Source organism: Plecotus auritus (genome assembly GCF_963455305.1).
Source record: "Plecotus auritus genome assembly, chromosome: 4".
Taxonomy (NCBI): domain Eukaryota; kingdom Metazoa; phylum Chordata; class Mammalia; order Chiroptera; family Vespertilionidae; genus Plecotus; species Plecotus auritus.
This window is the reverse complement of record NC_137775.1, coordinates 167,852,583-167,865,193: the sequence shown is the minus strand read 5'-3', so window position 1 is coordinate 167,865,193 and position 12,611 is coordinate 167,852,583. Positions and strand designations below refer to the sequence as shown.

Sequence of the window (12,611 nt, the reverse complement as noted above, 5' to 3'; positions counted from 1 at the left end):
TGAGCACAGTGGTGGTGGCGGGAACCTCTCCTGCCTCCATGGCAGCGCTAAGGATATCCGACCGCTGGTTTAGGCCCGCTCCCCACGCTGTCAGTCAGACATCCCCCGAGGGTTCCCAGACTATGAGAGGGCGCAGGCCGGGCTGAGAGACGCCCCCCGCCCCCGAGTGCATGAATTTCGTGCACCAGGCCTCTAGTAATAATATAACTTAAGATCTGGGTGTGTATTGTAAGGGGTGGGAGGCACCCTGAGATTAGTATGTAGTCTCTCTGAGCTCTGCAGACATGAACAGAGAACCCCAATTTAACAGCCATGCAGCACAGGTATCCAGATGAAAAGTTTCCATGTACAAACCGAGGCAGAAATACTGCAATTTGTTTGTTCCTTTGCTGCTTAACTTCCTATAAAACCTAGGCACTCAGCCCTCTTATAGGGGAAAGATGATTTATGTTTGTTAAGCAGTGAAGAACCACTGACTTTGGTTAGGCATCTGGGTAGAGACTGTAGCAGGGAATAAATTTGACAAACACAGGAAAGGAATGGGTTGGTAGATTATTTGCAAATTACAGGTTAGGGAACTGATCAAACTAGTTCAAAAGAAATTAACAGACTGATTCAAAAGAAATAAACAAGTTTGACTGGGGCTCAGGAACCTTTGAGAGTGTTCAATGGTTCATTAATAAATATTACCAGATCTTCTGTCTGAAATCTGAACACATCCTTACCATCCATTCCATCCTACAGGGGGTACAACCCTCAGATCTGGGCAAGCGGCCTGCACTTTAGAGGCCCTGCTCTGGGTCTCCCGTGCCCCCACCCTCAACCCTCAGAGCCAGGATTTGCAGGGCAAGAGGCCTTTGCCCCCTTGGCCTAGGTCATGCTTTGGTAACCAAGACCCCAGAAGTCCTTGCAAAGTGGTCGGAGCAGATTGCTAGAATAGGAGGGAGCCCTGGAGCACACACTTACAGCATCTTTTGCTGTGGAAGGAACTGGGCGTGGGAAGTGAAGTGGGGCCTGGGCTCTGGGCGGGGCTGAACTCCTGCATGGACCTCTTCAGGAATCCCAAAATTCTATGATTTAAAATGTCTTTTGAAGGCCTATTTGTCAATAAAGGAAGCTAAAACATGACTAGTTTATTAGCTTGATTTATAACTTCCAACTAGTATTTATACATGGTATGTGGGCCTCCGCTTGTCCTCATCCCTGAGCTCTGCAAATATTAGGGGTAAACCTTCATACAGGAAAATAAATATATCCCCAAGGACTGGAAACGTTAGGCCTAAAAGACGAAGAGTGTAAGAAATGTCATGATTCTGCCCTTAGCCATAAGAACCTGGGAACTCATCCTCTTGGAGTGTCTATTTCATCAACCACACAGAACTGGACTAATCCAGGCCTCCCTAATTTTCAGAGACTAAAATGAATTAATGGATGTGATAATAAAGTGTTCACTTTTTGCTGGTCTGTAAATGTAAGGTGCTATCAAGAAGAGACAGAAAATAAATGATAATGTGGGAAATTTAAAAAAGTTCCATGATTACAAAATTGTCCATATGTAGTTGTGAAAAATTGCGATTTACACAATGAGCTAACTATGAACACCAGGAAAATTATGTATATTTTATAAGAAAATATTCATTTAAACTTCTGGGGAATTATAGATTCACTGGAGGAGTTCGCATTTGGAAAATATAAGCTGTCAGAGCACAGTGACCCTGACCCATCGACATTCAAACCAGAATTTCAGCAGGAGCAGCAGCATCAGAAGCCAGAGGCTGGGAACAGAGCTAATCTGTTCGCAGCTTTCTGAAGCACTTTCTCTCTGGAACTGTGTCATTGTGGCCATTCCACAGGGACTAATGAGTCCACCAAAAAAGAAAACGCCTTTGCAGAGGCAAATAACATGAGTACAATATTTTAATTGATGGAAATCTGCACCCCTCTCCCCGCAACAAACGCTGTTCCCCAGGACCCTATAGCGAACAAATCTGTCTGGACTAATGGAATGTGAATTCTGGCCAAAATACTTTGGAGTGTATTTATGGTACTTTTCTGTTTGATATTTTGGTGGTTGACTCATTTTATTCCCATCCAACATTATTAAATTAATTGCTTTCTAATAGATTCTTCAAGAGTGATTTTCCATTTGCTTTAGAAGTAAATGTTCAACTTGTCCTAAGAGAGGGCTTAGTTTTTCCTGGGTCAGTTTGACTCACACGCTGTAGAGAGAGAATAGATTGCTTTTGAGCAGAGGCATAGCTGGACCTAAGAATTGTGCCTCCCTCTTTCCTACTCCAGTGCCAGCACTACCCCAGGCAGCACCCTAGGCAGAAGTGTGGAGTCAGTGGGAAGGAACCTACAGACCATGGCAGTGAGCTTTGTTCAGCGTTGGGTGGCTAATGGAGAACATGGACCTGAGAGTCTAACGGACTCAGCTTGTGGTCATGGAGAAGTTCCTTCATCTCTCCGAGCCTCATTTTCCTTATCTGTGAATGGAGACATATCTCCCTGGCAAGGCTGGTGTGGGGGTTAACAACAATATAGAGGCTTTGGCACATACTGTGCATCCATAGATGGTGGTTACAATTGTGATTTCCCTTCTTGGAACAGCCGCTGTTCAAAGTGTGGTGGGCAGGCTGGCTGTCAATCTGTGAACTGTTTGTGGCTATTTTGTGAAAAGATGAAGTGTGTACCAGAATATAAATCCAATAGATCCCTAAGTACACTGTTTAGTTCAGCTGACATGTATTTTTCATAGCAAGACTTCCCTGATGAAGGAAGCGGGGCACTGAAGTCCATGTTAGTGCAAGTTCCTCATGTCATTGTGCAGTGGCACTTTGAGTAGCACATAGAAGACAAAGCAGCAGCAGAAGCAGAAACTAGTAGTGCGGGCACTGGACTAGGAGTCATGGGTAGCATGTGTATTTAAGTACATCACCAGCTGAGTTGCCTTTTCTCAAAAATATGAATTGGTCTGAGGCTCAGAATATATATATGAAAGCTCTTTGAAATTCTAACTTTAGTTGTTATCCCAATAGACTCTTTTGCATTTTGGTTCAATTATTAGAAGTCTTAGAAGTCCTGAGCAAGTTACTTAACCTTTTTGAATCACAAAATTTCATACTGTAAAACTGGGCTAATAATATCTACCTCAGACCGTTGGTGTCGGATTAACTAAAGCTAATTTCTAAAATAACACTAATAATAAACTGTAAAACATAATTTTTATGTTAGTTTTTTCATTAATATTCTAGGAAAGGCAGGACAGTGGAGAATGATGATGGAAAATACATAGTGTGCAGGCCACCTTGCCCCGCTCCCTCGCTCTCACAGCAGACCTTGCTCACCCATCATGGCTCCTTTCCCTACCAACTCATGACGTGGTCTCAGGACTCTTCCCTCACACTCTCTAGGCAGAAGCTACTACTCGATCCAAGTTGGTGCTGGGGCCGGAGCATGGTGTTGTGGAAACAACACGGCCCTGAGTCTGGGTAGACCTGGGTTCCGACCTCGATTCTTCTTACTAGCTCTATGATAGAGAGAAGTTATCTCACGGAGCTTAAGTTTCCTCATCCATAAAATAAAAATTCTAAAACTGATCTCATTGGCCTGTACTGTGGGTTCAGTTAAATCACACACGGTAGATGCGCAGTAAACCTTAGCTTCTTTCCTTTTAATTCATCCATCTCTCAAAAATGTTCAGCCCCATTAGGTGGTACCACTGATTTGATTTTGTCAAGTTAAAGATGACTCATGGATAAAATTTTTCAGAGTTCAATGCCCATACAACCTACAGGATTGAGGATAAAACTGGGTATAATCCATCTGAGTGCTTACTAGTATGTCATAAGATTCTGCTGGGAATCCTTAAGAGAAAATCATAGCACTGAATGACTACAGATGTCTTCTTATTTTATTTTATTTCTTTTTTAGGGTGTACGTGGAGAATGTGGTAAACCAGGAATAAAAGGTGACAAAGTAAGGAACATGTTTATAAAATGCTAACAGCTGTGATCCTTTGGGGCTAAGTTTCCTTAGGAGGGAATTCCTATTTCTATGAGTCTGTTTTTGTTTATTTGTTTGTTTTGTTTTGTTTGAACAGAGACCAAAGGGATGGTTACCAGAAGGGAGAGAGTGGGGGATGGGTGTAAATGGAAAGGGGAAGATAGTCAACAGTATCGTGATGAGTTTACATGGTGACAGATGATTACTAGAATTAATGGAGTGATCACACTGTAAGGTATAAAAATATTGACTCACTACATTGTACACCTGAAACTAATATATCCAATCAAAGATTGTATACTGACTATATTTATTAAAAAAACCCCACAATTGAACGATTAAAAAATCACAAAAGTAAATTTCTGGGATACATTATGTCAATCTCACTTCTGGAGTTGGAGAGTCATTGGCTCAATTTTCAGATCAGTCAAACATGAAGCAGAAAATAAAGCCATATTAACTTTAATGAATAGTGCTCCCAAAATGCCTTTTTTATGGACCATTAAGTCTTTGCTTTGTGGTACCCTAACCTTTGAGGCCAGGCCTACTGAGTGTTATAGTGGAAAGAGTAATTTAACCAGCAAAAAGTCAATTCAAGCTCCAATTGGGAACAAGTAGAACTGTTTTCCAGATGTAAACACTGAGAACAAGCACTTTCCAAAGCAGAGTGAAGAACTCTATGAAATAAGTTAATAAAATAGTTATAAATAATGAAGCAGAAGCAGACAAAGATAGGAGTTTGACATTTTGAAAATACAGCAAACCACAGACAGTTGAATAGGTATTTACCTTTCATTAAAAGATAAATATGAATAAAGTATTTAAGTTTAATATTAAATATGTTAAAGAGTTCCTTAATGGGCCAGAAATTCATAGAGAGTGCACTTGAAATCTATATACTAAAAGGCTAATATGCAAATCGACCGAATGGCGGAACAACCAGTCGCTATGATACACACTGACCTCTAGGGGCAGATGCTCAATGCAGGAGCTTCCCCCTGGTGGTCAGTGCACTCCCACAGGGGGAGCGCCATTCAGCCAGAAGCCGGGCTCACAGCTGGCGAGCACAGCAGTGGTGGGAGCCTCTCCTGCCTCCGCGACAGTGCTAAGGATGTCTGACTGCCGGCTTAGTCCTGCTTCCTGTGGGGAGCAGGCCTAAGCCGTCAGTCAGACATCCCCGAGGGCTCCTGGACTGTGAGAGGGTGCAGGCTGGGCTGAGGGACTCCTCCCAGTGCCTCCCCTCCCCCCCTCCCCAGTGCATGAATTTCATGCACTGGGCCTCTAGTATAATAATAAAGGGTCAGAAAAGCACACAGTAAAGTAGTTTTCATTGCAGTTAAGAACTATTAAGAACATGCCATTAAGATACCAAACTCAATATATATATATTTTAATTATGGCAGAAAGTCAAGGAGAGAGAATGAGGCAGAAGGTGAAAAGAAAAGAATAGGATAATGGCAGTGGCACATGTAACAAAACACTTTAAATAACTTGAGACTTCCTGAAAGCTTTTGAAACTGCTGGAGAGTGAAAGGTCAGGTGGATCCGAAAAATGCAGGCTTGGTAATTATCTCTGGGCAAAATGGAAAGTATAATAATGAGTGGATTCTTCCTGGATTGTAACTAAAAATGGGAGATGGACCTGGACTCAGAAACAGAATAAAGGACACATATAGAAAAAAACAAAAATGAAAGTTAAATAATAACTGGGAAAACTATTTGAAATAAAAATGACTGATAAAGAGTTAATATCATATTTCATTTACGAAGATGCCAAAGATTGTTAAATGCCCTATTATATTTTGTGCCAAAAAGAAAGAAAAAAATACTTCCAATTATAAAGATGCAATTGATTGTAAGATGTATCCCAATGTCAGAAATGTGAAAATTTGAAAAATGCATGTCTAGACGTCAATGGAATATAGTGTCCCTGATATGAAGAATTCACATAATCCGTAAGTAAAATATACAAAGAATCAGAAAACCAAAAAGAGAAAATAAAAATGGCTAATAAATGAAAAATTATCCACCCTGACTGGTTTGGCTCAGTGGATAGAGCATCGGCCTCCGGACTGAAGGGTCCCAGGTTTGATTCCGCTCAAGGACATGTACCTTGGTTGTGAGCACATCCCCAGTGGGGAGTGTGTAGGAGGCAGCTGAATCGATGTTTCTCTCTCATTGATGTTTCTAACTCTCTATCCCTCTCCCTCTCCATTACTCTCTGTAAAAAATCAATAAAATATATTAAAAAAAAATGAAAAATTATCCAATGCATTGCAATCAAATAAGTAAACTTAAAATATTATTTCACCGATCAAATTAGCAAACACTAAAGTAATATATATTCAGAGTTGATGGGGATTCTATTAGATATGCTTTCTCTATTTAGGTAGTGAGAATGGAAACCTGAACAAACTTTATGGAGAAAAGTTTCATGTTTTTTTCGTATAAAAAGTGTAAGAGGCAAGAGAGAGTGAGAGAGAATTGTAAATGTGCTTATTGTCTGTCTCTGCATCAGGCATTCTTTCCAGGAAATTATCCTTAGGAATGAGTGAGAAGTTGGACAATATGTATATACAAAGATATTCATTATAGCATTATTTAAATAGTAATCATCAAAATGAATTTAAATGTCCAAACTAGAGAAATTACTAAGTAAATCATGATTGATTTATATGCTTTTTTAAAAATATATTTTTATCGATTTCAGAGAGGAAGGGAGAGGGAGAGAGAGATAGAAACATCAATGATGAGAGAGAATCACTGATCAACTGCCTCCTGCACGCCCCCTCCTGGGGATAGAGCCAGCAACTTGGGATGTGCCCTTGACTGAAATCGAACCCAGGATTCTCCAGTCTGCAGGTCGACGCTTTATCCACTGAGCCAAACCGGCTAGGGCTGATTTATATTCTTGAATATTATTCATTTTACTAAGAGTTATTAATGACACAATAAATATTTTTGATACAGAAGGCCAAATAAATAAGATACAAAATTGTATATATACTCTGGTCAAATTATTTGAAGAAAAATCTACTGGGAATAAAATTGGATGAAAATATGTTAATAGTCGTGTGAAGAAACACATAAACAACAAAAGCAGAAAAAAGTAGAAATCTGAAAAAGAAGAGACTAGACTATATTTTGCTCTAATAAAAATAAACCTTTAAGGGGTTTCCTAGTTATGGAACATACTGAAGAAGACTGTTGAGTATAAACAGTGTTTTGCCAAGTTTCATGTCTTGAAGATGGGCAAAAGAGTGATCTAGACATTGGAGAAACTCACTAAATTAATTTAACTGACATTACCTTGTTGGAAAAAAACAATATTCTACCAAGCTTCCTGCTTTCTAAAGAATCTTAAGAAATCATTTACTTTGATAAAAATGTCAATATATAGGCCAAGAACTTACATCTAAAATTATGTTTTCATGGAGTTTGTTTGCTAAAGGACAATGTGACCTCCATTTGACTTGTTAATTAAGATCATTTCGTTAATAATGAATAGGTTGGCTTTACTGTTTGGATAACCAGGGAAGACTGGCCCTTACAGAGAACATATTCCTTTCTCTTCCACCTAAAATTATTGTCCTTTGAAGATGGATATTTAGAGTGACTTACCATCAATTTTATTCCACAGGGACCCCCTGGGCCATATGGATCAAAAGGACCCAGAGGACTTCAGGTATGGAGGCTAATACCAAATCTAAGTCTAGACTAGAATCACTTAGGGAGCGTTTAAAAATCCCTTTGCCCACTTGCACCCTCTACCAATTCAATCAGAATGGCTGGGATTGGAGCTAGGCATCACTATTTTTAAAGATCCCCAAGCGATTCAATGTGCAACCAAGTTTTGGAAACCACTATGTTAATGTTTTACTAACCAATTCAGGCTCCCTGAAGATAGGTACCAGCAGGGGAGTCTATTTAGTGAGTAGTTGAAGGGATAAAGGTTTAAAAATTAGCTTCTAGGAAGACGGATAAAATCATAGTAGTTAAAAACAGTGTAACTGGTTTTTTTGCAATGCTACTATAATGTAGTTGGAGGAGCGATGCATTTTCTCTAAATTAAGTATTTGTATTGTTTTGCCACTATAAGTAGTTGATGCTCAATGACATGCAATGATTCTTTAAGGAATTTATTTAGGTTAGACATATCTTATAGATTTCAAAAAAATAATATGGATGATTTTTTTCTAATCTTTGAACTTGCCTCATCTACAGTTATAATGGGGGGAGGATATGTATGTGAAGAGTTAATTTCAGTATTTCAAAAAGACTATTGAAAATTATACTTTTACCCAAGATTTTCTAGACAATATCTACTTAACCATCAACTCCTTTGTTTTAACCTGGAATTGTGTCAGGGTAGGATAGTCACTCTAGCTATCACAGGGTCATTGGAAGTTGCAACTTTCAGTTATATATCCTTAGATATATTTTTTAAAAGTTGTTTATTTGAAATCTTTCAAAAAAGAGGTCCAGGTCAGGAATAATATTGGAAACACAGGTTTAGAAAACCAACCTCTCAATAATAAATGTTTGCTCTCAGCTTAAGTACTATTTTAGAAGACACTTATTTGACATGAAGAATTTCACCTCATTCCATTTCTCAGTCCCATGTAATTACAACTTAACCGAGTTATAGTCTGAATTCTAACTCTTGGATCTCTAGGGACCTAAACGAATGATTCATTCCTGATGGGCCTTTTGTACACAGAACTAATTCTTGGTTTTCATCTTGGAGCAGGGCATTAGTGGACCTCCAGGGGATCCAGGCCCGAAAGGATTTCAAGGCAATAAGGTAATCCTATTCCTGGGTTAAAGACAGGCAGAGTGTCTTTCTCCTAGTGAGCTATGGTAATGCATGTTTTTATTAGGCAGAAGTCAATGGACTCTTTGGGGAAGTATCTTTGGAAATACAAAATAACTTGCAGGCATATACACAGAATCATGTTCAAGTACACTTAGGAAGTCATTGACATAGTTTTACAATTTATTATTATATTATTCAAAGGAGCATTAGTAAATATAAGCCATTATCAGAATCTTTGCAGTGTTTCCTTTTTCACTTCTTCCATTTAGTTATTATATGGCTCACTAGAAACTGATAAGTAGTAATAAGTAACTCAACTCAAATGACTATTTCCCACATGTAATGCCAACTCAATATACAGTTTGTAAGGGAAGAGAATTTATAGCTGTTATACCAAAAGAAATCAAGCTGTGTGTGTGTGTGTGTGTGTGTGTGTGTGTGTGTGTGTGTGTGTGTGTGTTTTAAACAGGGGCATAGTCTCAATCATTAGTACCATGCTTATAATGTTGTCATTCCACAGAAAACCAGGCAAGATAGGTAGGGGAGGGTTGAATAAGAGCCAAATAGAACCAAAAGATGCTGTAAGAAGGATCTTTAAGAGACTCTTTATAAGGCTCTGTTTTCCAATGAGAGTGGCCATTGATTTGCTGAAAGCAAGCCTTTTAGTTCCTTTTTAATTCTTCCCAATGCTTAGTAAATTTCACGGATATGGTAAGTACCCAATAAATGGAATTGAGTTAGTGACTGGAGATCCGTGGAATTTATGGCGGTAATAACAGCGAAGGTGCTCTCCCCAACCGACCCTAGATAAAGCCAATATTTTAAAAGTACTATTAAATTTAAGTTGTGGGGAGTAGTTGAACTACTTGAGTGTTCTTTTTTCAGAGGAAAGGGAGTGACAAGTATAGTGATTTAATGAGATAATGGCAGTGTGTGATTCCCCAGGCCACTTTTAATTGGCAAATTAAAATAGAATGGGCTTCTCAGCAGGAGCGTGTTCAAACTTCATCTAGGGGAAGTATCTTCTCCAGTCCTTGCCTATGATTAATTCTCTCTGGGGGCAAAGAAATAGCTCCTTGGAATACTGAGTAGAAGGTTTTTATAAAATTGCTTTGGCTGTAGGTAAAATCTGCAGCAAGAAAAAATACATTTTGACAGTTCATGCTTATTTCTAGGATTCTTTGTTTACCTAAGATGATAATTTTCACATGTTTGTGATAGGCTTAAAATCAGGGGTCAGGGTTGGCATTTGCAACCATAATAGAATTACAGAATTTTTGAGCCACAAGGAACATTTCATTTTTGAAAATGGGAAGCAAAGTCTGTAGATCACATGGCTGGCCTGAGGCAGAGGCAGAGCCCAGTCATCGCTGTTGGGGGGCACCAGAGGAAGTGGTGGGTTGGGAGCAGGCATGTGGCTTTGGGAGATGGTTGGTGGCAATCCATAAAAGGTGCCCATTTGATCACGTCTCATTGTGTCTCCTAAAATTACTACTTAGGTTTTCCTTTTTAAATAAATTCATTTCAACAAACTTTAGCTTTTCATTCCAACCATGCATTAATTCTTTGAAAGAATAAATAAATAGTCAAATGTTTGGGAGAACTTGTAAACTTCTGACATGAAAACATTTCATGCTTGACTTTCACAACGTCATACAAGGAGTGTTGTTTCAAAAGTATTTGAGGACTTTATCAATTTTCCAAGGGCGTCTCTTAAAAAATTTTTTTAAATTGTGGTAAAAGATATCCTATTTTATAAAAAGCTAATACGCAATTGTCCCCTTGACTGGGAGTTCAACTGGGAGTTCAACCAGGGGGTGGGGCTGGCTGGCCAACCACCCGAGATCCCTCCCCCTGGGCCAGCTTGATTGGCCCCAATTAGGGCAGGCCTGCTGGACCCCACCTGTGCACGAATTCATGCACTGGGCCTCTAGTATAACATAAAATTACCACTTCAATGTTATTCACAAATTTCACTTCCAGGTGAACACAAACAGTTCATTGTCACTTGAAAAGATATCAATTTCTAGAGCATGTTCAAAGTTGTTGGTAGGAAGTAAAGTGGAAATGAGCTATATTTTTCCTTCTAGCTATATTTCTGTTCACAAATGTAGTGGTCTCTTGATGTTATTACTAATTTCCACTTCTCTTTGGATCTGTCATCCAGAGATGCATGTCACATTGATCATTATTTTTTTTTAATTTTATACATGTATGAGTGTATTGTATTAAAAGTCAGGTTTCAGGGAATAGTTTAATTTCCCATCCCATAATGTACTTCTAAATCTTACAGACTTAATTAATTATTTTATCCTCAATAGTTATGTTTTACATTTCATCCATTACCATTTTATTACAAAATGTTAAGAAATTGCTATTGCAATTTGTGCAAAAAAAAAAAAAAAAAAAAAGCTCCTAAAATCCAGTAATTCTGTATTTTCTAATGGGCAGAGAGAGGATTATTTATTTGAGAACTTCTATAGTAATAGATAACACTTATTTACTGATTATTTTCTATGTACAGATATAGTTCTAAATTCTCATTTAACATAATACCACCACCTTTTGAGGCAAGAGAGTTTAGGTACAGATTAGGCACAGAGACTTTAAGCAACGGGTCCAAGTCTACACAGTGAATAAGGGACAGAGTCAGGATTCAAAACCAGCCAGTCTGCTCTTAACCATCATATTCTATTTATCCCCCTAGGGCCGTGGTCGGCAAACTGCAACTCGCGAGCCACATGCGGCTCTTTGGCCCCTTGAGTGTGGCTCTTCCACAAAATACCACGGCCTGGGCGAGTCTATTTTGAAGAAGTGGCTTTAGAAGAAGTTTAAATTTAAAAAATTTGGCTCTCAAAAGAAATTTCAATCGTTGTACTGTTGATATTTGGCTATGTTGACTAATGAGTTTGCCGACCACTGCCCTAGGGAAATCACTCAATTTCCGGAATAGTCAACCTGAGGCCAATGCATTTCTTTTGGACAGTATGGAAGTTGCATGTGTGTCCAGTTCTAATGTACTCTGTCTGGAAACAACAGTCTGTTAAGGTGTTAAGGGGCACCTTCCTACTTGGTTATAATATTTATCTGGAAATGCAGGAAAAGCAGGAAGAGAATTGTGTGTAGGGCAAAAAACCCTAGCAATGTGCTCTTTCAAATACTTGGTTTCTTACAAGACCTTAAAATAGATACCTTTAGATTTGTAACATTTATGAATATTCCCTGAGAGTTTCTAGATGGGGCCTGCCTGTGTCTTTAAATTTATGAATGGTTTCTCTCAGGAACTACAATTCTGTTCTACTGCTCTCGTGGTTGGATTTTCTTCATCAAAGGGTTTGCAGTCAAGGTGGCTAAAGAACAAAAGGGGAAAAACATAGCGTGTGATAAATAATAATAAAAAAAAGTGATTCTGGCCTTGTTTCACAAACCATTTCTGTCATTAATATTTTCCACATGTAACGTAGCTCCTATGTTGCCCTGAATACCCTTGTTCCCTTAGCAACAAAACATTGCTGTTCCTCACAATGAAACCTTGGCTCTAAGGGCACCTCAGCCTGGTTCCCATACAAGAGGGTCACGCAGTGGCATTCATAAGGAGAACATCCCATTTAACTAGAGACGGATGAGACGTTCTCCTTATGAATGCCAAGACTTATCCTAGGATGGGACTGAGAGTGTAGCTCAGGAACGGCACTGTGCTCTTTCTCAGTCAAAGCTGAGTGCCTGCTTCCAAGGGCTGCAGTGGTGGTTCGGGTTGCAATCACATCTGGCATGGAATGGGCCCTCTAAT

The 12,611-nt window shown here is 39.1% G+C and overlaps 1 protein-coding gene across 1 annotated transcript in view; it reads left to right on the top strand.

The window, feature by feature from the left end:
• The window catches only part of COL28A1 (collagen type XXVIII alpha 1 chain), a gene marked incomplete at both ends in the record, with an annotated part of 145,870 nt that overhangs the window by 18,233 nt on the left and 115,026 nt on the right, over positions 1 to 12,611 (top strand). The window contains 3 exons of the mRNA XM_080664115.1: positions 3,934 to 3,978; positions 7,646 to 7,690; positions 8,756 to 8,809. Coding sequence (XP_080520241.1) covers positions 3,934 to 3,978; positions 7,646 to 7,690; positions 8,756 to 8,809 — 144 coding nt within the window. The remainder of the gene's footprint in view (positions 1 to 3,933; positions 3,979 to 7,645; positions 7,691 to 8,755; positions 8,810 to 12,611) is intronic.